The sequence below is a fragment of the Malania oleifera genome, chromosome 8 (genome assembly GCF_029873635.1).
Source record: "Malania oleifera isolate guangnan ecotype guangnan chromosome 8, ASM2987363v1, whole genome shotgun sequence".
In the NCBI taxonomy this organism is placed as follows: Eukaryota; Viridiplantae; Streptophyta; class Magnoliopsida; order Santalales; family Ximeniaceae; genus Malania; species Malania oleifera.
In genome coordinates this window covers 13,475,552-13,499,458 of record NC_080424.1, presented here as the reverse complement: position 1 = coordinate 13,499,458, position 23,907 = coordinate 13,475,552, and the positions used below count along the sequence as shown (strand labels likewise).

Here is a 23,907-nt window from a genome sequence, read left to right as displayed (position 1 = left end):
AAACTACTGATTAACTAGACATATTTGGGTTTAAGACCTATTCTTTGAAATTGGTCTCCATATTGTGTAAAAATGATCCATCCAAATACCTGCTTACTGTCTTACATCACAAGATTTTGTAAATCTTTCATCTTTTCATAATTTTTTCTTTTACAAAAAAAAGTAAGAACATAAGCATGATAAGTATTTTCAGATACATGAGATCAATTGTGTAGATTAAAAAAAGGTCCAGGTTAATGGGAATGTTGTTACCTTTGAATGCTATATGCTGATAAATTCCCATTCATTAACAATGATGTGGGACATTATGAAAGTATTCCATGGTAAAAAAGTTCACATTTAATTCTCCAACCAAAATATCCTGCCCCCCCAAAAAAAAACCCAAAGAAAGAGGGAAGAATGGTACTTAAGGCATGCTAATCTAAAGAAAAAAGACACCATAAATGGGAAGAGAATGATATCCAAAACAATTTCTCAGTGTTGAACAATATAACTGTCCTATGGAAGCCATGCTTTCAATAGAATGGAAATTATTCTACATCCCATTCTTAGACAGGAGAACTATTGAGAAAGGAGAAATACAAAAACAAGAGAATATGGAGGTAGCAAAAAGAAACAGAATATCCATGGATGTCTCCTGACAATGATTGTATAAATATATTATTATTGCAATCATTATGTCAAATTTAAACTTTACAAGAATAAAATGTCTTAGAAACAAAAGTAGAAAAAAGAAAAAGAGAAAAGGACAGGTAAGAAGAGGTGAAGACATATCCAGAAAAAAATGAAATTATAGGCAAATACATTGAGCACGAGGCATCTGAAAAGATGAGAAATAAACTCAATGAAGTCCTGGGATGAAAATATTTCTCCATATGAGAAATAAACTCAATGAAGTCCTGGGATGAAAATATTTCTCCATAGGCATCCAAAGAAACATGTACCCTCCAGTCTATAGTTACCTGATCTCGACAGCCAGGACTAACGCACAATGAAGACACAGATGATATTTGATCTTCAAGGCATAGTTGTTAGAGGCGCAAAATAGTCCATTAAGGCCCATAGAGCACTTGGAGCTTAAGCGCAACTTACCTTGTGCTTCATTCGAGCACACATTTATTAAAGTTGTGAGCAAAATGCCTTATATATAATGGATTCTCAATATGTAAATATGTTAGTAACAATACTCAAATTCAAAAATGCTAAGAAAGAAGTAGAAGGAAAAAGAGAGAAGTGGAAAAGAGAGGTCTGAGTGGATTCTAGAAGAAAGGAAGGCAGAAAGAAGTAAGGAATATGAGAAGGGTAAAGAGAATTGAAGCACTTGGGTAGAGGTGAGGGAGGGAGTCTGACCTGGCTGTAAAAGGAGATGGAGGAGAAGAAGAAAGAATAGAGAAGCATTGGGACCAAAAAGAAAAGAGTTCAACCAGGTCATGGAAGAAAGAAGAAAAGGGGAAAGGAGAAGTGAGACAGAAAAAAGCTCTTGGGCAATTTGGATGTGCTGGATAGGAAAGAGGAAGTTGGGGGTTTATTGGATGGGGAGGGTGTGTATTAACTCTATTAAGGCTCCTCTACTCTGTAGCAGATATTGGTGTTGATTCAGTTACAGGCCTCCAAATCAACAAACACCTTGATTTTATATGGGACTTTTGTTTCCCAATGTTGATGAGAGAATGGGGTTTATACAACTTTTGCAGTGTGTGTGCTCACGATCAATTGAGAGGATGCTGCATGATGGAAGTTCAGCCAATGACAGAAGGGGTGATGTAGGCCTGATTGGATGATGGCAGGCAGGCAAAGGTTTGGAGGCAGGAGGGAAAATGAGGCAGACACTTGAGGTTTTAAGGGGCCAGCCTTCCTTAACAAACTTTGATTTGAGCCCACTAAATCTAAGCTTCTTAAAACAACTCAGGACTGCGGCTGGTAGATGGATCCAGCTGTCTATTCCCATGACCAATCCAGTGCAAATGCAGTGAGGCTGGCTTCCTACAGGGTGCAAATGTGACATAATCATCAGTTCCATAATAATTATATGTATATAGCTCCAAAACTGGGACAAAAAAATTTATAATGTTGGTAAAATGGTAAATTAGGGTATCTACACTTCTACAGAATCTAATGGAATGAGTATATGTGTTAGGCTTAGGATTTATGTTAAGTTCAATATTTAGGGGTGGGGAGATATATCTTGTGTTTAGGCCCCTTCAACTTATCTTTTCATCAGTCATTCTATTTTCTTGTTTAGTATTTTTGCTTTTTGAGTTTTTCTTTCTTCTCTATTCTAATGTTTTGTTTCTCTTCCTTGGCAGCGTGACCGAGCTGCATGGTTAATGCATTCGAAGGATTGTTTTGTTGATACTGTTGCTGAGAATCTATTGGATCGTTTGGAGGTTTGTAGTAAAAAATCTCTTAATATCCAGATTTTTTTATTGGCAAAGGAAAATTCATAAATCATTAAAGGGCAGCAAGGGGTTGCCAACCATATACAGAACAGTGTCTAAAGAATCGCCCTAATTAGAAGTGTACAAAATTTACCGAAAACCAAAAACACTACTGAAACCATACCACATTAAGCTTTGGTTCAGGTTTTCGATTTTTCTGATTTGGTTACAGTTTTAATTTCTTATAAAATCAGTTTTTGGTTTCGGTCTTGGTTTCCATTTTTGAATAAAATGAATCGAAAAAACTAATTATATTTTTATAAATCAAAAATAAAAATTTCCTGAAAAATTATTTGTCATTGGTATATATAAACATTTATGCAGTATTTTTTTTTTAATTAAAAAGCTATTTAAATTTATACATAATTATATACAAATATTTGGTTGGGCTAGCTAAGCGATTCCTTCACTTTAATGCAAATGGAATTTATATAGGAGAAGGGGGACACAACTCCACCATTCTCTTCTGATGTGGGACTTGTTCTTTATTTACTTTATACCAGCTTATGCGGTTGTTATTGGGAGCTACAGGGCTACAATGGGGAGAATCCTATCCCACATTGGAAAAATGTGAGAATGCCAGCCTCCCATCAAGCTATAAAAGCTCATTGCCCCCTAACCATTGATTCGTCTTCAGCCCACTTGCTCCTTGGGCCTGCCTTTCTGTGGGCCCTAACATTGTAAAATGTATTGGGCTGTGTTAGATTTAAACTTTGATATGTGTGCCTTCTAATTGGCTTGCCTTGGTATTTTGCCAAGACTAGGAGGCTTTAATTTCATTCCCATGATCCAAAGTTTTGAAATGCAGTTTTGAAACCAAACTGAACTGGTTAACTGCTAAACCGTATTAAAAAAACACCATCGGTTTTGGTTCAGTAACAGTTCTTTACTTTTGAAAACCAAATGGTTGGTTCAATTTTCATTGGGCAAAACTGAACCAAATACACCCTAACCCTAATAAAGAGTGCAAAAAAAAAAGTCAAGAATTGTATGAGCATTATCATATACAAGCCAATATATCAACTAGTCATTGCACTGTTGATAAAAATTATATGCTCCTCCAAATTGATTATTATTATTTTTAATTTTATAGGAAAAAAGAAGATTTATTAAAAGCATGGTTGCTAGGCATGAGGCGCAGAGGCTAGCACCTCAAGTCACCTGAGGTGAGGTGATTTTAAAGAGGTGCAGTGAGATGCATGCCTGAAGATACTGCGTGGCTCATATAATTTTGGTTGGTTTTTCTTGTTCCCTGCTGCCTCATGATATGGTTCTTCTTTTTCAACCAATTGGATTCTGTCTTTTGCTTCACTCATGATCTTTATTCTACCTCACCTCTGTTTTCCTCTTATCTTCTCTCTTTCATGATGTGGTTGAACTCTTTCTTTTTGGTCTCAATGCTTCTCTTTTTCTTCATCTTTTATGACCAAGGTGAAACTCTGTTTTTTTTCTTTAATTTTTTTTTTTTGCTTCACTTCTGAAAGCTGAGCTTTTTCTCCCTCCCTCCCTCTCTTTTCAGTCTCAATAACTGACTTCTCTTATTCTTTATCTGCTTTTTTCCCTTAGCTTAGGGTTTCACTTCTCTTTACCCTTGTCAACTTGCTTTCTTTCTTTCTTCTTTTCTTTCTTTCTTTCATTCTTTCTTCTGTCTTTCTTTCTTCTTCTTATTTTAGAATCTGCTCAGACTTTTGTTTTCCTCCTGTCTCTTTTTTCTTCTACTTCTTAGACTTTTGTGCTTAGGCTCCATATGCTCTATGGTCCTTAGTGCACCTTGCACCTTTAACAACTATGCCTTGAAGATCAGTTATTTCTGTCTTCCTTGTGTGTTAGTACTGGTTGTTGGGATCAGGTAACTGTAGACCGGAGGTTATGTTCCTTTGGATGTATCTGGTGAATTAGTTTTATTGCATGTCTTCATTGAGTGACATCTTTTTAGGGACCTCATGCTCACTGTAGTTGCATAGTGTTTTATTTATTTATTTATTTATTTTATTTTTTTTGTGAATTGGTCCTCACCCTATCTTACCTGTTTTTGTTTCCCCTTCCGTTCCTAAGACATTTTCTTTAAACAAAAAAGAAGATTTTTTAAAGAGAAGTACAACAAGGAGCATAAGAAATTCTTCTTAAAAGATGCAAGAAGAAAGAAAAATGAAACCAAAATAAATCAATACAGCACAGCCAACTAATCATGCTGTAAATCAGAAAACAAAAACCCTTTGAATACCTAGTTGCAAAAAGCCACAAGGAAGCCAAATACAGAATCCTATCTGAGAGCATAACTGAAGAAATTCTCTTCCCCGTAAAAATATGAGCAATCTGTTCCAACTGAATCCCTCACAAAACTGCAAAAGTTGCACTCCTTCACAAGGCTGAAGCATCCTTTCCCCTTCCAGCAACTCTGGGCAAACAATTCTCTCCAAACAAACCAAAAAGATTGTTCAACGCCCTCCAAGAAAAGGAGCAATGAAGGAAAAGGTGACAAGAAGATTCTGAATTTTGAAAACAAAGAGAACAAAGATCCAGAGATAAAGCCTTAAAAGGCTTTCTACTCTGCAACTGATTGCTAGTTTCAACTCAATTAAGAACGACCGACCCATATAAAATCCTTAATCTCAGAGGGGAACCTTCCAAATGGATCTATAAAGTTAAAAGACAAGTTTTTATTGGTTAAATGCTCAAAAAAAAAAAAAAAAAAAAAGAAGAATACTCCTTAGAGGAATCAATAATCCAAGAACAATAATCTCTCCTTTGGGAAAGGAGCCTACAATCCAAAAAACTTAATAAGGAGCCCTATGAAAATTGAAATCCCAATAGAAACCTATCCCATTAGAAATAAAGGAAGAAGAAATTGATTTATTGTGCATGGAGGACATTCTAAACAAACTGGGAAAAGATGAACAAAGAGAAGAACCCCCCACTTAAATGTCTCCTCAAAAATGAATACAACATCCATTTCCACAATAAAATTTGTATAGGGAGTAAAAGAGGATGTACTTGTGAAATACCCTTTTGAGGACTATAACAAGAACACCTCAAACCCAAATTAGCATCCCACCGATTATCCTGCAAGCCAAATTTACTCTTAATAACTTTATGCTAAGGAAAAGACTCCTCTTAGGGAAATAGCCACTATGATTCATCCATTAAAGCAATGTTCTTAGACACCAACTTACCATGACCCAAAACGCCTCTAATTTTCAAACCTACATAAAACCAAGGTCTTAAATTTTGATTTCTACTCAACTTTCTTAGCTCCAAAAGTACGAAAATTTTGATGGAAATTCCGATTTTGATGTCAATTTCGATTTCAATTTGAAAAAATAACGGAAATCAAGCATGACATTCTTTGTGAAAGTTTAGAAACGGTTAACAAACATGATAATGTAAGTTTTAGGACTAATATATCAGACGTTAAATACATCTATGTTGTGTATAAGGTGGAGATGTTGTAATATAGTATGTGTATCAAACATATTTGTAAGATAATGTGCATTAAACACATTCAGTTAATACAAATGAAACTCATAAATCATTTAAATATTATTTATTATACATAAATGGTTAAATAAAATGTTGCTGTAAGTTTATGTTTTCATATATTTTAAAAGCACTTGTAATAATCTTTCATTTTGATAAAAAATAAATAAAACAAATTAAGAGAGAAATTTCACTTCACTCCTAAGTCTCTCATTTGAATTCTGAGGAAATTTCATTGCATAGTTGAAATTTCGACAAGTTTCGCTAAAATTTTGAGGTTTTGGATGATTCGTCAAGATTTCAACGGAAAATATGCAAGACATAAATTGATTGCCATTTTGATTTTGAGGGTGACTGAAACCAGAAATTTTGATCGAAATTTTGACAATTTTGGGGAAATTTAGGACCATGCATACAACCTCCCAACTAACCAAATGATCTATTGCGATAATATTGCCATTATATTGCCATAATCTATTTATATAATCATTTGTCAAGAGATATCTACGAATATTCTATTTCTTCTATCTTGTTGGAGCAAATCCTTATTCCGAACAAGACAATATTATTCTCTTGTTTTTGTAATTTCTTCTCCTTGAGTGGCATGTTGACCTCCTTCCATCCTATGTTTTGAGCAGTCTTTAGATTGGTAAGTAGTTATCGATCAAGTACCATGAGGTTGAATAATTTCCATTCTATTACCATAAACTGGCAAACTTTGGATCTCATTCTCTTTACATGTGCGGTGTCTTTTTTTGCCGTAAGTTCTAGTCTTTTACATTTTTATTTTATTTTTTTTTTGTGGGGGGGGGGGGGGTGAAGGCCTAGGTGTGGGCAGGGTGGAGGATTAAATGTGAAAATTTTCATCTTCGCAACTACATGATAGTTGACACCATGGAATACATTCACAATGTGCTGCATCATTGTGAATGAACTGGAATTTATAAGCTTATAGCATTCAAAAGTGACAGCATTCTGGTTTACCTAGCTAGCGATTGTTTGTACTTGTGAAAGATGGTCATATAATTTTATTTTGATAGAAAAAGAAGCATATTAAGATAGAGAAAAGAGAGAATTTCATCCTAAGAGAGGACAAGAGATCCTCTAAGGAAAAAAACCAAAAGAAAACGGGAGAATGAAGAAAAAAAAAAAAAAGAAGAATCTAAAAAAATTTAAAAGCCCCCAAAAAAGAAAAAGGAAAACTAGCTAACCTTAATTAAGAAAATCCCTCTTGGAGCCCTTCCCTCACCATCTCACAAAACCCATTAACAAAGCCTTGTCACCTTCCACCCTTTAATCCACTAGATGAACATCAAGAATATGTTCCCTTTCCAACCTCATCCCACTCCAAAAACTTCCACTGCAATTGTTGGACAGGTCTGATGTCAAATACTGCACAATACCAATTCAAACGCTTCTAGAACTCCTTCACATTGACTGAAACTCAATAAGCCATCAAAGAACCATTTGACAACATCTTTAAAGAATCTAAAAAAAAAAATTTAAACCGCCAACCCTAATTAAGAAAATCCCTCTTTAAGCCCTTTTGTTGCCACCTCACAAAACCCATTCACAAAGTCTTGTCTCCTATCTCCCTTCAATCCACTGGGATGAATACCGAGAAATCTTTCTCTTTCCAACCTAGTTCCACTCCAAAAACTTCCCTGCCATTGTTGGATAAATCTAATATCCATTACTACACATCATGAATTTGAACACTTCTAAAACTCCTTCCCAACTAATAGAAGCTCAATAAGCCATCAGAGAACCATTTGGCAACATCTTTAAAAAACATCATTCACTTGTTGTGTGATTGATTTTGTTTGAAAACAAACATATAGGGGATCTTCCTTTGTCCAACCTTGGATTGAAGGTCTTTCTTTCGATCAAGCATTTGCTCATCTTTCTTTGTGCAGTCTAACAAATCCATGGCACACTCTCTCAAGAGATAATAGGAGATTTCACTAGAGAGAACCATGAAGAGGAATTTGAACCCCAATTTGAAGACGTAATTTCAAGAACTAAACAGTTACTAATACCGAAAGACACTTGGAGAAACTTTTAGGGAGTGTTTGGTTTGTGACATCTTTCAAGATTCCTGGGAATGTGATGCCTATGGCCCTGTCTATTTGAGCATGTGAATTTGATGTGGTGGGAACGTTCTCATTCTTGGGAATATAAGGATTCAGAAAACTTGAGCATCCCATATCCACCCTCATAGGTAATTTTCATGGTAATCCCCATTCCATGGAAATCCTACTTCTTGGACCAAACTGCCCTCACTAGTCACCATTTTGGCGGGTTGGCCACAATGACCTATAATATAGTATTATCACACTCTATTTATTGTATTTAAAATAGTAAATTGTTAATAAAATAAAAGTAATATTATTGTTATTGTGTTATGATAAAAAAAGGTTAATATTCGTACACCCTAATGCCCTTAATTATTTTGGTTAGTTGATTATTTAAATCTTGAATTTTTTTAAATTTATGATCATGAACAATTTAAAGCATGGATTTAATTAAGTACATATTCTTAGTACTTTTTTGGGTTGAAAGTATAATTATTTTTCATATATTGGTTATACATGTGTCAAGGTTATAATAGCCATCTTCTTAAAATGTGTGTTGGGATTTTCATGTTTAACCAAACATTGACTTGGAAATCTTTTGTACATTCCTGAGAATTGTGCAATGCGAACAGGACAAAAATATTCCCAATAGGCAAGCATCCCATTTCCAAAAATTAGATTCTAGGGAATGTCGTTACGTGGGAATATGTTTGATGCCACAGACCAAATGCTCCCACTTTCAAGAGTATAGTACAAACAGAAGCCATTTGAAAGATGGTCATATATTGTTCCTTTTTTGATCTATACATTTGATCTTGTGTACTTGAAAAATATTCATGCTTATGTTGTAATTTTTTTTTTTCGTAAAAGAAGAAATTGCTGAAGGATGAAAAATTTTCAGTCTTGGTTTCTTCATCTTGTGTTTGGCTTATATAATAAAAATCTCTTTAATTTCTTGTGTGCATGCATGGGTATGCACAAGGTCTTAAATTTCGATTTTGACTCAAATTTCGAAGCTCCAAATGTACGGAAATTTTGACGGAAGTTCCGATTTTGATGTCAATTTCGATTTCAATTTAAAAAAATAATGCAAATCAATAGTAAAGCATGTAATTCTTTGGGAAACTTTGGAAATGGTTAACAAACATAATAATGTAAGTTTTAGGACTAATATATTAGAAGTTAAAAACATATATGTTGTGCATGAGGTGGAAAGTTGTAATATAGTATGTGTATCTAACTTATTTGTAAGATAATGTGCATTAAACATATTCAGTTAATACAAATAAAAAAAAAGGGCAGCCCGGTGCACAAAGCTCCCACGTATGCGGGGTCTGGGGAAGGGAAGGAAATTCATAAATTATTTAAATATTATTTGTTATACAAACAATGATAATTTAGACATGAATGGTTAAATAAAATGTTGCTTGAAGTTTATTTTTTCATATAATTTCAAAAGAACTTGTAATAATCTTTTGTTTCGAGAAAAATAAATAAAATAAATTAAGAGAGAAATTTAACTTCACCCTTGAGTCTCTCATTTGATTTCCGAGGAAATTTCATTGCATAGTTAAAATTTCGACAAGTTCCGCAAAAATTTCGAGATTTCAAAAAATTTTGGATGATTCATTGAGATTTCGACGGAAATTATGCAAGACAGAAATTGACTGCCATTTCAATTTTGAGGGTGAAGAAAACCAGAAATTTTGGCGGAAAATTTTTGACAATTTTGTGGAAATTTAAGACCATGGTAGGCTTTCATGCTCGTGTAGTTTGTTCCTTTGTCTTTTTCTGGTCAATGTGAAATGAATATTTCCTGTCTCCTGGAATCAAACATGTGTGAATGTTATGAAGGATGATGAAACTCAGAGATTCTGAGGTTCCACTTCTGCTAAATGATCTTCAAATGAATGTTTGCTCAAAAAATTTGAAGGTCCTTTGTTTTTGATTTGTTCCATTTTATCAAGTTATCTTAGCCATTTATTTGCCTTTTGTAGGATTGCAAAAAAACTTTTCCCACTGCATTATGTCTTGGAGGTTCTTTGGAAGCGATTAGGCGTTTGTTACCTGGGCGTGGTGAGCTATTTAATTTAATATTTCATTTCCTCTCAGCAATGCAATTTACTCATGGGCAGGGTCTTGTAGTGTGTAATTGTGTACATTTGTGCATACCTGTCTGCATGCATTGAATGTGTTTTAATTTCTGATTATTGTGTAAAATATGTGAAATATGTCGAATGCAGCTCGAGGAAGAACAATGATTCTGTCATGGTAATAATTTTAAATTGTTTTTTAGTCAAAGGAATTTTAGGGTCCATTTGGTTTTTTTCATGCCTTGATATTTCATTATGTGTTTTTCAGGGAAGATGCTGCTTGTAGAGTTAGGGTTGGGCTTCTAGTGTAATTATGTGCTTTAATTGGCCTTGAAGGATTGGTGTCTTTGGTGGATAAGAATGCTTGGATAAGTGATTACATTTTTATGTGCTTAATAGACCTTCTAGGATTGAAGTTTTTGTAGGTAGGATTGCTGCATACGTGATTATGGTTTTTGGACTCTTTTAATGTAAATAAATTTATTATTTTTAAAAAAGTAGTATTATGCTACTAAGCGAACAAAGTTTTTGAACTCTTTAAATAAACAAGTCAATATAGAAAAGTTAAAATTCATAATGACCAGCTGTTCTAATATACAACTTCCAAGGATAAGTGAATGTAAACCGGAAGTCCATTGGCTTTCCTTCTTCCTGCTGCTGGTAAACGAAAAGTGGTGGATTCTCTCTCTCTCTCTCCTTCTTCCTGCTGCTGGTAAACGAAAAGTGGTGGATTCTCTCTCTCTCTCTCTCTCTCCCCCCCCCCCCCCTGCGGTTTCCATCAATGTGCTGCTGGAGGCATTTCAGCAATAGAAATCCCTTTATTTCCTCCCCTTTCAAATCATACTCCACTTTTGAAGGCACCTATGATTAGCTTATGTTTAATTTATAGCTTATCATAGTCCACTTTCAAATCAATGGGGGTTAGGATCCAAATCACCAAAAGTGGTTACCCATATTTGTTAACCATCATCAAATCATAATATTTTTGAATATTTTTTGTATGATTTTTGATTTGATGATGGTTAACAAATATGGGTAGCCACTTTTGGCGTTTTGGATCCTATTGATTGGGGATGCTATCGGGGGTTGTCACCTAGGCAACTATGGGCATGTGTTTGTCACTTTTCAAGTGTCTTAACATTAAGGATATTTTATAAATTGGAAGACCTAATGATGCATGAAATCATCCTAGAATTACAGCCGACACATAATTTGGGGGAGAGATGAGAGGAGAGGGGAAAAGGAGGGAATAAGAAAAAGGAGATACAACAGGGGAAGTCACACATTCACTTCAATTCAAATTCATCATAAAAGCCACCTCTCACATGACTTTCACGTTGTATTTATAAGAAAACCTATAATGCAAGAAATTATACATGTGCCCCTATAGACATGTGAAGTTACAAACACACACCTAAAATGCACAAATACTATGGACAAGCCCTCAAATGCACATAATCCTATATAGTAAAGCTAAACACAGAATAAACTATTAATTGTTTTGGAAAGGGTGTCTAAGAGACTGAATGGGTGGAAAGGTGCTCTTTTTTCTCTTGGTAGTAGAATTATACTCATCCAGGCTTGTCTTTCTAGTATCCCTTTATACTTTCATTTTACTTTTAAGACTTTGGTGGGGGTTGCTAGCAAGATTGAGAAGATAATGAGGGACTTCTTGTGGTCGGGGGTAGGAGGCTTTAGGGATCATTTAGTAAGTTGGGAGGTGGTGGGTAGTTGATTTGAGTATTGGAAACTTAGTGTCCAGAAACATAGTTATTCTAGCTAAATGGCATTGGCAGTTCCCGCTAGAGAATTCTTCCTTCTGGCAAAGTTGTTAAAAGTATGGATGAGACAAGAATGGGTGGGATACTAATTTGAGATTTAGATGTTCTTCGGAGAGTCTGTGTAAAGCTATCTTGTAGAGTTACCCTCTCTTCATTCCCCATATTAAATTTATAGTGGGAAAGAGTAGCAATATCCGCTTTTGGAAAGATCCTTGGTTGGGGAATGTAGTTTTGTCCACCTCTTTTCCATGCCTCTTTCACTTGAGCTCAGGGTAGGACGGTTCCATTTCATCTTTTGTTTTTGATCCAGGTGATCCTTTGCCTTCTTCATATTTTCATTTTCGTAGATCGTTGAACGATAGAGAGATGGTTGAGCTATCGTCTTTGCTAGTCCTTTTGAATGACTATCATTTTCTTTAGAGGAGGATTGTCAGTCTTGGTCTTTGGATCATTCGGGGGTTTATTCTTGCAAATCTTTTTGTGATTTTTTGACTAGATCTAATTGATTTTTCCTCTTTATAGATCCATTTGGATGGCAAAGTCCCTTTTAAAATCAAGGATTTTATTTGGTTGGTTGCCCTTGATAGAATTAATACTCTAATAACATAATGCAGGTCAGGAGACCTTTGAAGGCTCTATTTGTAGACATTTATGTTCTGTGTTTTAATTGTTCAGAGTCTACATCACATCTGTTCATACATTGTGGTTATGCTTGGAGGGTGTGGAATAGATTGTTTGGTATTCTAGGGGAATGCTCAGTGAGTTCAGAGGCAGTGGAGGACTTTTTGGCAGTTTCTTTTTGTTGGTTTTGGCAGGAAAAAGGAAAGGACAATGCTCTGGAAATGTGCTTCCTTTGCGGTATTTTGGGGGTTGTGGATGGAGCATAATTCATATATTTTTTTAGGGAAGAAGTCATCGCATTTTCTGGTTTGAGAAAATATACACTATTTGGCTTCTTTTTGGTGTGTGGGGCAGGAGAATTTTAATCGGTTGATCTTTTCTGATATTCGTAATGATTGGCGTGGATTGTTAGTTCCCGCTGGTTTATTTGCTTTTTTTAGTTTTCTATGTTTTTTTTTATTCTTTTTATTTGAATTTTTCCAGACTTTGCTAAGTAGATGTCTTATTCTCTTGGCTGTATATTCTTAATCTATCAATGAAATTCTTATTTTATTATAAAAAAAAAAAAAACTACTGACTAAATCCTGTAATCCTTATCCAGTTCTTCTGATAGTTTCCAACAAGGGTCTACCCATGGTTTTGCTTCTTGTCCTACATCACCTAATCACCACAATAGGTCTCTCCCTCTATTTATAATGTATGCCAAGTACATAATGACTATGATACCCTCAGTATCTCTTAGTAACTAACATAGGTACAACAACAACAAAACCAAGCCTCAAGTCCCACTAGGTGGGTTTGGCAGTAACTAACATAGGTAATAAAGCTAAATAACAAATGACTAATAAACTCCTCCTCAAGGTTGAGTACATGTATATCATATGATCCTAGATTGTTAAAATTCAATTTAACCCAAGCACCCCTAAAGCTTTAGTGAATGGATCAACAAGTTGATGTTAATACTTCACTTGAGTTGTTTCAATGAGCTTTTGCTTAAGTTTCCAGTGGGCGTAGGGGGTAGTAGGGATCATTTGGTTAGTTGGGGAGTGGTGGGTAGGTCTAAATAGGAGGGTGGTTTCGGTATTGGAAATTCGGTGTCTAAAAACATAGCCCTTTTGGCTACAAGGCTTTGGCAGTTTTTTTCTAGAGAATTCCTCCCTATTGTTAGATTACCACTTAACCTAAAAGCTTAAGCTGTTAGGTTGTGGGCCAACAATGTATATCAAACTTTAACACTCACGCACATGTGCAGCCCGACAGCACATGGAGAGATAAGCAAATGATAAATAATACCATGGAATAAAAGTGGGTGACAAGACTAGAACCCAGGACCTCTTGTTAACCAGAGCTCTGATACCACTTGTTAGCACCGGAGGAGTCCATGAGTAGTTTTGATACACATAGGTAAGCACCAACTTTGCCCAAAAGTTTAAGCCTTTTGGGTCTAGGGCCCAACCATGTATATAAGCATCCATCATCCACTCAAATTTTTCAATGTGGGACAAACTCATAAGTGGAATTCTCAACAATCTGCCCTTCACTTGTGAGTTCCAATTGTTCTCCCTTGAGCGGAATCCGTCTCCCTTATGGGAGTAAGCCTAATTCTCCAATAGATGCTCAAGTGGGCCTTACCACCATGCCTTACGTGCCTCGGATTGCATTCCAAGTGCCTCCGAATCAATCCTACATCTCATTTCTTGACCCTGTTTAGATTCGTCTTCCAAGCCTAGATGATCCTTATTGGTTTCGGTTGCAAACTTGGTCCTCCAATTATTAGTACGCCAGGTGAATTAGCTTCACACATCGACTTTTTCTATAATGTCGCTCACCTGGAGTTACTGACCATCGACTTTGATACCATGTTAGATTTTAGGTAAAGTGGTAGTCTAACATGGTATCAGAGCTGGTTACCAGGAGGTTCTGGGTTCTAGTCTTGTTGCCCGTGTTTATTTTTTGGTATTTAAAAAAATTATTGTGTTCCCTATCATAGGTGCTATTTATCGTGTGTTTATCTCTCCATATGCTATTGGGTTGCACGTGTGGGACAGTGTTAAAGCTTGATATACATTGTTGGCCGCAACCTAACAACTTAAGCTTTTAGGTAAAGTGGTAATCTAACACCTGTGGCATTTGGTCGTTAAAATAAGTATGGATTATATGAGAATGGGTGGGATACTAATTTGAGATTTAGATGTTCTTTGGAGAGTCCGTGGAAAGCTATATCTTAGAGTTATTCCTTCTTCATTTCTTATATTAAATTCCTGGTGAGTAGAGGTAGTAATATCTGGTTTTGGAAAGATCCTTGGCTGGGGAATGTAGTTTTGTCCACCTCTTTTCCATGCTCTTTCACCTAAGCTCAGGGCAGGATGAGTCTATTTCTTCTTTTGTTGTTGATTTGGGTGATCCTTTGCCTTGGGATTTCCACTTCCGCAGATCGTTAAATGATAAGGAGATGGAAGAGTTATCCTCTTTGCTAGTCTTGTTAAATAATTGTATTTTTTTCTTTAGAGGATAGGCGGTCTAGGTCTCTGGATCATTGGGAGGTTTATTCGTGTGAATCTTTTTGTGATTTTTTGAGTAGGTCAAAATTTTCTTTTCCGCTCTATAGTTCCATTTGGAAGGCCAAGGTCCCCTTTAAAATTGAGGCTTTAATCTGGTTGGTTGTGCTTGATAGAATTAATACCAATAAATTGTTGCTGGTTAGAAGACCTTTGAAGGCTATACCTCTAGACATATGTGTTCTCTGGTTTAATAATTCGAAATCATCATCGCATCTGTTCATTCATTGTGACAATGCTTGGAGTGTTTGGGATAAGCTATTTGGTATTTGAGTCGAATGTTGGGTGAGTTATGAGACAGTGGAGGATTTTTTGGCAGTGACTTTTGCTGGATTTGGTAGGAAAAAGGAAAGGGCAGTGCTTAGGAAATGTATTTTTTTTTTTTTTTCCGCAGTTTTTTGGGGATTGTGATTGGAGCGTAACGAGTGCATTTTTCTAGGAAAGAAGTCCGTTCAGGTGTTGGTTTGGGAAAAGATACATTATTTGGCTTCTCTTTGGTCTGTAGGACGAGATTTTTAAGTGGCTGAGCTTTTCTGATATTCAATGTGATTGGAGTTATGTGTCGGAGTGCTAGTTCAGGATGGTTTTTTATTTTTTTCTCTTTTGTTCTTTAGTCTGTAGGATGTTCCTTTGTGTTTTTCTGGATTTTCCAGACTTTGTTGAGGAGATGTCTTATTCTCCTAGATGTAAATTCTTATTCTATTAATGACTTCTTCTTTTATTATAAAAAAAGAAAAGAAAATATTTCTATGGGAGTTGTGTCATGCATCAAACCATGTAGACTGTTCTGAAACTCTGTTACTTCTAGTTGGCATTTTGGTATATTCATTGTGCTGTGGCATGTTGATGTAAATAAAGTGTAATCTTAAGTACAAATGTGCAATTGTGGAAGTTAAGATAGGTGTGCTTGTTTTTATTTATTTTATTTGTTTATTTGTTTATTTGTTTTTTTATGTTATTGTTATTATTATTTTTTGTTTATTTGTTTGATTTGGGTTGGGATGGAGGTGGGATTTTTTTGGGGGTAATAGGCGAGGCAGCCTCTTTTCAGGGCATTGTACAGCTACCACTGCAAATAAAGTGTCTTATCTGATGGTTGAAGCTCATGACTTATAAAAGAAGGCACACTGCCTTGCATCTTCCCAATACTCTATGAATGCTTGTATGTCTTTTGTTATTGGAAGAGGGAGCATTATTAATTTTAAATTTGACAGGTTATAATTGATCATTTACATGATTCTGAACAAACACTGTATTTTTATTTCACAAGTGTATGGTATTTGTGAGAACTGTTCCTCTATGTATTGAAGCATTTTCTTCTAATTTTATTGTACTCATTGATCCATCTGATGAAAAAACCTATGTCTAGTTGTCATGTACCATAATGAAAAGGGTATTCTCAACTATTAGGTGGCATTGAAAAGCTCATTATGATGGATACCTCATATGACATGGTGAAGTTGTGTAAATACACTGAGCAAAATACAATGAATGAAAACGTTGAAACATCATATGTGGTTGGTGATGAAGAATTTTTGCCTGTAAAAGAAAGGTATTTATGTAATTTATATTTTTGAGTAATATGAAAGTGTCTTTAAGTTCTTTATGTTTTAATAGCTTCTATTTGTAAATGCAAAGCTCTCTAGATTTGGTAATCAGTTGCTTGGGACTCCATTGGACAAATGATCTTCCTGGAGCCATGATACAGGTATGTAACTTTTCCTTGCTGGCATGATTTTAATTTATTGACATTAGTTTCCCAGATTTTTTTTTTTTTCTATTAATGGATCCCAATAAAAATAGGTTTTCATTAGCATGCAGCATGACACAAAATTAGTGCATTAGGGATTAAGAAAATAAAGCTAAAACAATGGAAAATATTGCTACATATATGCTAACTGTCGGATCATCAAGCCAACACATTTTTACATGTTCGTAGTAGAAGGTGAGCCTCGGCCCAATGGTAAAGAATACTACACTAATAAACTGTGGCTAGGTTTTAGGTTTGAATCGTGATCTTAGGCTTCGCCCAACCGGCCAACCCTGATGTGGCATGGGAGCCTTGCTTATTAATTGATATGCTCTTACAGAAGACACAAGTTTATATTAGGAGTGAGCATTGATGAATAATGTTCTTCTTTGGAGGCTGTATCTCAAGATGTCTTGCTTTGGAAGGTCTGAACATGTAAGCTTTCATGTAGGACAGCCTGGGGAATTTTGATGTACTAGTAGTGACTTGTGCAATGGATGGGATACCTGAGTATTATATGATTTGTTTGGGCATTTGTTAGAGACTAGAGAGTAATGATTTTCTATTTATGGGATGGAGTTGTACATGCTTCGGGGAATTTTGTTGGGGGAATTCTTTGTCTGTTCCATAGGGATTGGAGAGCTGCATCCTTTTTATTTTTTTTATTTTTTTATTTGATAGTATGGAGAGCTGCACTTTTGTAATTACTTTTAGCTGATATTCGGAGGATATCTTTTTCTCTGCAGCTTGCACTTCTTTCTTTCACTCATTATTGAATTTCTTTTTCTATAAAAAATGATTTTATAATAATCATTTGGGAAAATAATTAGAGAGCAATGATTTTCAACTAATCATTAGAGAAAAGAGTATGTAAACGTTTTGCAATGTTTAATAACCATTGGACTAGATAGTAATTTAACAAGAATAAAGACTAATTAAAATTTAATAAACATATCAACATAAACATCCTTATTATATATCACTGTAAACATCCAACATTATTCATAACATTTGTTTCCATTGAGGTATACACACACACACATACATATATTTATAGATTGACTTTGTTAAATTTGTTTACATCATTTTAATTTTATTTTTTCTGTATGAAAAAGTTTTCTTATAGGCTAGTAGAAGCCTACAAAATTGTTTATTTTGATGTAATGGTAAAAAAAATTTTACATTCAAATTAGCAACTATTGGTCTTAGTCTTTATGATATTTTAACAAAGGTTTTGTGAAAGAGCATTCAAAAGGTTTTAGGGGATATGGTGACTTTGGCCAAGGCTTCTTTATAAAAGACAGTTATAGTGTAGAGATCGCCCAAGCTTACCTGCAGAAAGCTTTCAAGTGGATGAAGAAATGGGCAGATAAAGGGTGAAGAGTGTTGCAACGTGGGTGGCTTGGTGCTTGTCAAGCTCCATCATGAACAGATTAGGTCACTATGGGGTCGAGATAGGAGACTACTTTGCAAAAATAAAGGACCATCCCCCATCTTGACTAAAGTCGTGAAGGACTCTTACAAGGTTGATCCTCTGGTTTGGATGAAAATGCATTATGTGTTTCACATCAGCTACCTCAAGCCATTCAATGCTGACACTAAAATCCAAGCAAAACTCAGCCAACTAGAGCACCACTGAAGACAGCGCAACCTGGTAGAAGAGAAGTTGAAGTCATCCTTGTAGACTAAGAGTTCACATCATCAAGGAAGAAGTGGCACGGGCTTTTAGTGAAATGGAAAGGCCTTGGAGATGAACAAATCAGCTGGATTTTAGTGGAAGATTTGCATGGGATGGGTTACCATCATGTAAATAGTAGTATAGTTGTATAGGCTTTATGCTTTGAGTATGTGTAAGCCTTAGTTTAAGTGGGAGTATGACTCCTTTGACAATTTGATTTTCCTAGTGCCAAATGTAAAATAGCATATAAAGCTTTTTAAAGGAAGATGAGTGCTCATTAGTTTTGTAAAACTCACTAGCATTTGTTAAACGTTTTTTGCCTGCTTGCCTCCCTTGCTAAACACAAGTTGCTTACGGTGGTGTTGTTAATGAATTATGTTGCTTCAGTGTTTACTGCTCTCTTGCCATTTGCTTTCATGATTTGCTTGCTGTTTTCACTTTTCATTCAATTGCTATGAATGTATTCTTGTGGTAAACCATGTTAATCTTTGGCTGACTTCTTAAGCAAGAATGCTATAGACTTCTTAAGCAAGAGTGCTATAGTATTGCATGGCCCTTCACAAGGTGTGAAGTGTTCGGCCTGTGATAGGTAGGTATTAACATGGATCAGGGTGACGAGGTGGGGTTAATGGCTTTAGCTACTTTTATTTATTTGGCTTGGCCTTTGTATTATTTAAGCCTTCCTTTAGGGTGTAATCTTACCCCTGTTAAGAAAGTGGGTAGGAGATTGGAGGGGTGGGGAGAGGCCATACTTGTTCTTTTGGGTCATAAGGGTGTGTTTGTTTTGTGGGCTAGGCTTTGTTGAGCTCTCTTAGCCTATGTTTTGTACGGGAGGAGGCCTTTAAGCCCCTTCAGATGGGGCTAGTTTTGGCTGCCCCACCAGCTAGCTTAGGATAGGGGAGCTAATAGACATAAAAAACATAAAAGTGAAAAATTGAAAATTCAGCTGATGTCCAATCCCATCCCTCATAACTGTCATATGAGACATGGAATCGGGTAATTAGCCTATTCAATCCAGTCCAATATTACAACTAGTGAAATCCTACAAAACCGTAGCCTATGAAATAAACACACCCTAAGGTTATAAGAAGTGTGGAGTTAGAAGACCGATGGTGGAAGGTTTAGAGTGGGATCCTTTGTCTAGTAATAAGATAGCTTGGTTGGAAAGAACTTTTGAGGAAGAGGAAGTGAGGGCTACCGTCTTTTGGATGGAGAAGGATAAAGCTCTAGGGTTTGGGTGGGTTTAACTTGCATTCTTTCAAATTTTTGGGTGTTGGTTAAGGATGATTTGCTGAAGGTTTTTAATGAATTTTTTTGGAATGGGATTTTAAGCAATAGTACTAATTCCACCTTTATACCTTTGGTGGTGAAGAAAATTAGGTCTATCAAGATATTTAACTCTAGACCTATTAATCTAGTATCTAGTGTTTATAGAATCCTCAATAAAGTATTACCTAACATATTGAGTATGGTGTGCGAGTCAATATGGTTCTAATATTGCTTTCTTTCAAGACTATTGGGATACTATTAAGGATGACTTGCTTAAAGTCTTTGCTGAATATTTTGAGAACGGGATTCTGAGTAAAAGCATTAGCTCCACGTTTATTACACTTGTGCCTAGGGAATCTAGGTCTGATAGGATAGAGGACTTTAGATCTATTAGTCTAGTCTGACTCTTTACTTTTTATAAGATTATCACCAAAGTTCTAGCTAATAGGTTGAGTGCAGTGCTTGATAAGACTATATCTGCAGCTCCAGTGCTCTTGTGAGGGTAGAAAAATAGTGGATGCTATTTTTGGTGGCTAATAAGGTAGTAGAGGATATTCGTAGGTGGAAAAAAGGGGTTTCATTTTCAAATTGGAGTTTTGATAATGCTTGTGATGAATCAGTTGGAGTTGTTTGGAGATTTTTTTTTTTTTTGTGAGAAAGGGTTTTGATGAGCGTTGGTGCTGGTGGTTATTGGAGTGCTTATCGAATGTGTAGTTCTCAGCTGTTGTGACTAGGGAACCTTAAGTCTTGATTTAGGGCTTCGAGAGGCATTAGACTAGGGAATCCACTTTCCCTCTTCCTGTTTGTCCTTGTAGCTGATGTGTTGTGTTTTGTAGAATGGTGGATAGGGGGTTGGTGAAAGGTTTGGAAGTGGGGAGAGAGGGAGTGGTGGTTTCTAATCTTTGGCTTGAGGATGATACTATTTTCTTTCTAGATGATCGTAGCCCTTCTTTTAGATGTATTTTGGTATCCTCTATGTCTTTGAGGGAGTGTCGATGCTTAGAATAAATTTGGGGAAAAGTGGTTTGGAAAATATTAATGTGCTTCTGGAGCAAGTTAGGGTGCAGTCTTTTGAGGTGGGTGTTGTCTTTTTGGTTGACCTTCAACTTGTTTAGGGGTCCCTTTTGGGTGGGGGGGGGGGGGTGGAGTTTTTGAACCTGGTAATGGAAAGAGTGCAAACATGCGTGATGGTTGGAAGGGGGTATTCTTTTATCTTGGCAGTGAAATTACCTTTATTCAGACCTATTTATCTAGTATTCCATTATATTATTTGTCTATTTTTATGATTCTAGTGGGGACTACAAATAAGATTGCGAAAATAATGAGAGATTTCTGATGGTCATGAGTAGGGGGTTTCCAGGATCATTTAGTAAGGTGCTAAGAGGTCTCCAAGTCTAAAATGGAGGGAGGGTTGGGTCTTGGAAATTTGGTGTCTAAAAACGTTGTTCTCCTAGCTAAATGGTTATGGCATTTTCCCTTAGAAGATCATTCTCTTTGGCATAAAGTGATTAGAAGTAATCTATGGGTGAGAATGCATAGGATACCAATGTTAGTTTGCGATGTTCATTAGAGAGTCCATGGAGATCTATTTCTCAAATTTATCCCTTATTCACTCCTCACATTAATTTTGTGGTGAGGAGGGGTTCTCGGATTCATTTTTGGAAATATTTGTGGTTAGGGAATGATGTTCTATCCACATGTTTTTTTTGTCTCTTTCGATTGAGCTCATGACAGGATAGTATGATTTCTTCCTTTGTGGTATGATTCAGTTGGCCCTTTGGATTGTTGGAATTTTCATTTTAAAAGATCTCTAAATGATAGAGAGTTGATGGAACTTTCCTCCTCCTTCTTGTTATTGAACAATTTTCAACTTCCTTCACCCAAGGATACTAGGTCTCAGGCTTTGGGTCATTCAGAGGTGTAATCTTGTTAATCTTATTTATTTTTTTGGAGTTTTTAACCCGTTCCGATTATTGTTTTCCTCTGTATTTATCTATTTGGAGGGCCAAACTTCCCCAAATGAATATGGCTTTCATTTAGTTGATTGTGCCTAATAGAATTGATACTAATAATCTGTTGCAGACCAGGGTGCCTTTGAAGCCCCTATCTCAGGATGTTTGTGTGCGTTGTTATTCAAATTTTGAAACGACATCTAAGTTGCTCTTACACTGTGATTTTGCTTGGAACAGCTGGAATAAATTATAATACGGGAGAAACTTGGGTTTGCTCAGCATCGGTGGAAGGAAAGTTGGTTATTTCTTTTGAGGGTCTTGGAAGAAGGAAGGATAGGGCTATTATTTTGAAATGCGGTATTTTGCAATGTTTTGGGGATTATGTTAGGAGAGTAATGCTTTGACTTTTTAAGGGAAAAAATTTAATTGGCAGCTGGTTTTGGAGAAGATTTAATACTTGGCCTCTTTATGGTGCGTTGGCTTTGGATGCTTTAAGGGAGTTAGCTTTTCCGAAGTTGCGAGAATCAAGGAATATTTTGCTTTGATATTTAATAGTATTTATTTCTTTGAGTTTTTTTTTTTGGTACTTTCAAGACTCAAAGTGTGTTTGTGGGGGAGACAGATTGTGGACGTCATTTTGATTGCTAATGAAGTTGTTGAGGATATTCAAAGAAGAAAGAAGAGGGCACTCATTTTTCGCTGGATTTTGAGAAACCAATGGTAGAGTGAGTTGGAACTTATTCGATAAGATTTTTATAAGGAAGGGGTTTGGAGAAAGATGGGTAGATGGATGAGAGGTTGTATGTCTAATATGAATAATTTGGTTTTAGTGAATCGTGAGCCTAGTTTTTGGGTTAGGGCTATGAGAGGGATTAGAGTAGGTGATCCTCTTTCCCTGTTTTTGTTCATCTTAGTGGTTGATGTTTTGAGTAGAATGGTTGATAGGGTTGTGGATAGAGTATTAGTGAAAGGTTGGGAGTGCGGAGTGAGGAGGTGTTGGTTTTGCACCTTTAGTTTGTTGACAATATTATCTTTTTTCTTAGAGAAGGCCTATGATCCCTTATTTTTTGAATATTTTTGGTCTTCCCCAAGTTTTTGAAATTGTTTTGGGCTTTAGATCAATTCGGGGAAGAGTGGTATTGCGGCAAGATCAATTTGAGCTAGAGTGGTGTAATGACTATTAATGTGCTTGTTGAGCTTGTTAGGGAATTGTCTTTAGAGAGGGCGTGTTGCATGGACTGGCCTTTGTCCTATTTAGGGGTTCCTTTTGGGGCTAATCCTAGTTCTTTTAGTTTTTGGGATCCAGTCATGGAGAGCGTCCTAGCATTTACATGGGTGGAAGGGTGCTTTTTAATTTTCCTCTTGGGATTAGAATTACTCTCATTCAGGCTTGTCTTTCTTGTATTCCGTTGTATTTTCTGACTATTTCTAAATTTCCTATGGTGGTTGCAAGTAATATTGAGAGAATAATGAGATATTTCTTGTGGTTGGGGTTTGGAGGCTTTAAGGATCATTTTGTGAGGTGGGAGGTGGTGTAGGTCTAAATGAGTGGGTGGTTTGGGTCTTGGAAATTTGATGTCTAAAAACACGTTTCTCTTGGCCAAATGGCTTTAGTGGTTCCCACTAGAGGATTTTTCCTTGTGGCATAGGGTTGTTGAAAGGAAGTTTGGACTAGAAGAGAATAGGTGGGATACTAATTTGGGATCTAGTTTTCTTTAGGAAGTTCATGGAAAGCTATCTCTTAGATTCATGTCCTTTTTATTCTCCATATTAGATTCTTGTTGGCTAGGGGTTATAATATTCACTATTGGAAAGATCTTTGGTTGGGGAATGTTGTTTTCTCCTCCCCTTTTCTACGCCTCTTTCATTTGAGCTCCGGATAGAATCATTTTGTTTCCTCATTTATTGTTGATCCGGGTGGTCCTTTACCCTCTTGGCATTTTCACTTTTGGAGGCTCTTGAATGATAGGGTTGCCTTATTGTTTTGCTTCTCTTTGGTGTGTGCATCATGGAGACTTTAAGGGGGTGAGCTTTTTGGATATTCCGCACAATTGGCATTTTTTTTGTTTAATTGGTAGTGCATACTGGTTTTCATTTTTTTTTTTCTTGTTCTCTTTGCTGTTTTGATTTTCTTCTTTGTTTTTATTTGGATTATCCTGGATTTTGTTAAGGAGATGTCTTATTCTTAACCCATCAATGAATTTCTTCTTTTGCT

General features: G+C 36.0%; 1 protein-coding gene across 1 annotated transcript in view; it reads left to right on the top strand.

Annotated features, from left to right (window-relative positions):
- LOC131162343 (putative methyltransferase At1g22800, mitochondrial) overlaps nt 1-23,907 on the top strand; it is a 54,553-nt gene that overhangs the window by 8,147 nt on the left and 22,499 nt on the right. The window contains exons 2-5 of the mRNA XM_058118709.1: nt 2,307-2,387; nt 9,988-10,066; nt 16,454-16,595; nt 16,682-16,751. Coding sequence (XP_057974692.1) covers nt 2,307-2,387; nt 9,988-10,066; nt 16,454-16,595; nt 16,682-16,751 — 372 coding nt within the window. The remainder of the gene's footprint in view (nt 1-2,306; nt 2,388-9,987; nt 10,067-16,453; nt 16,596-16,681; nt 16,752-23,907) is intronic.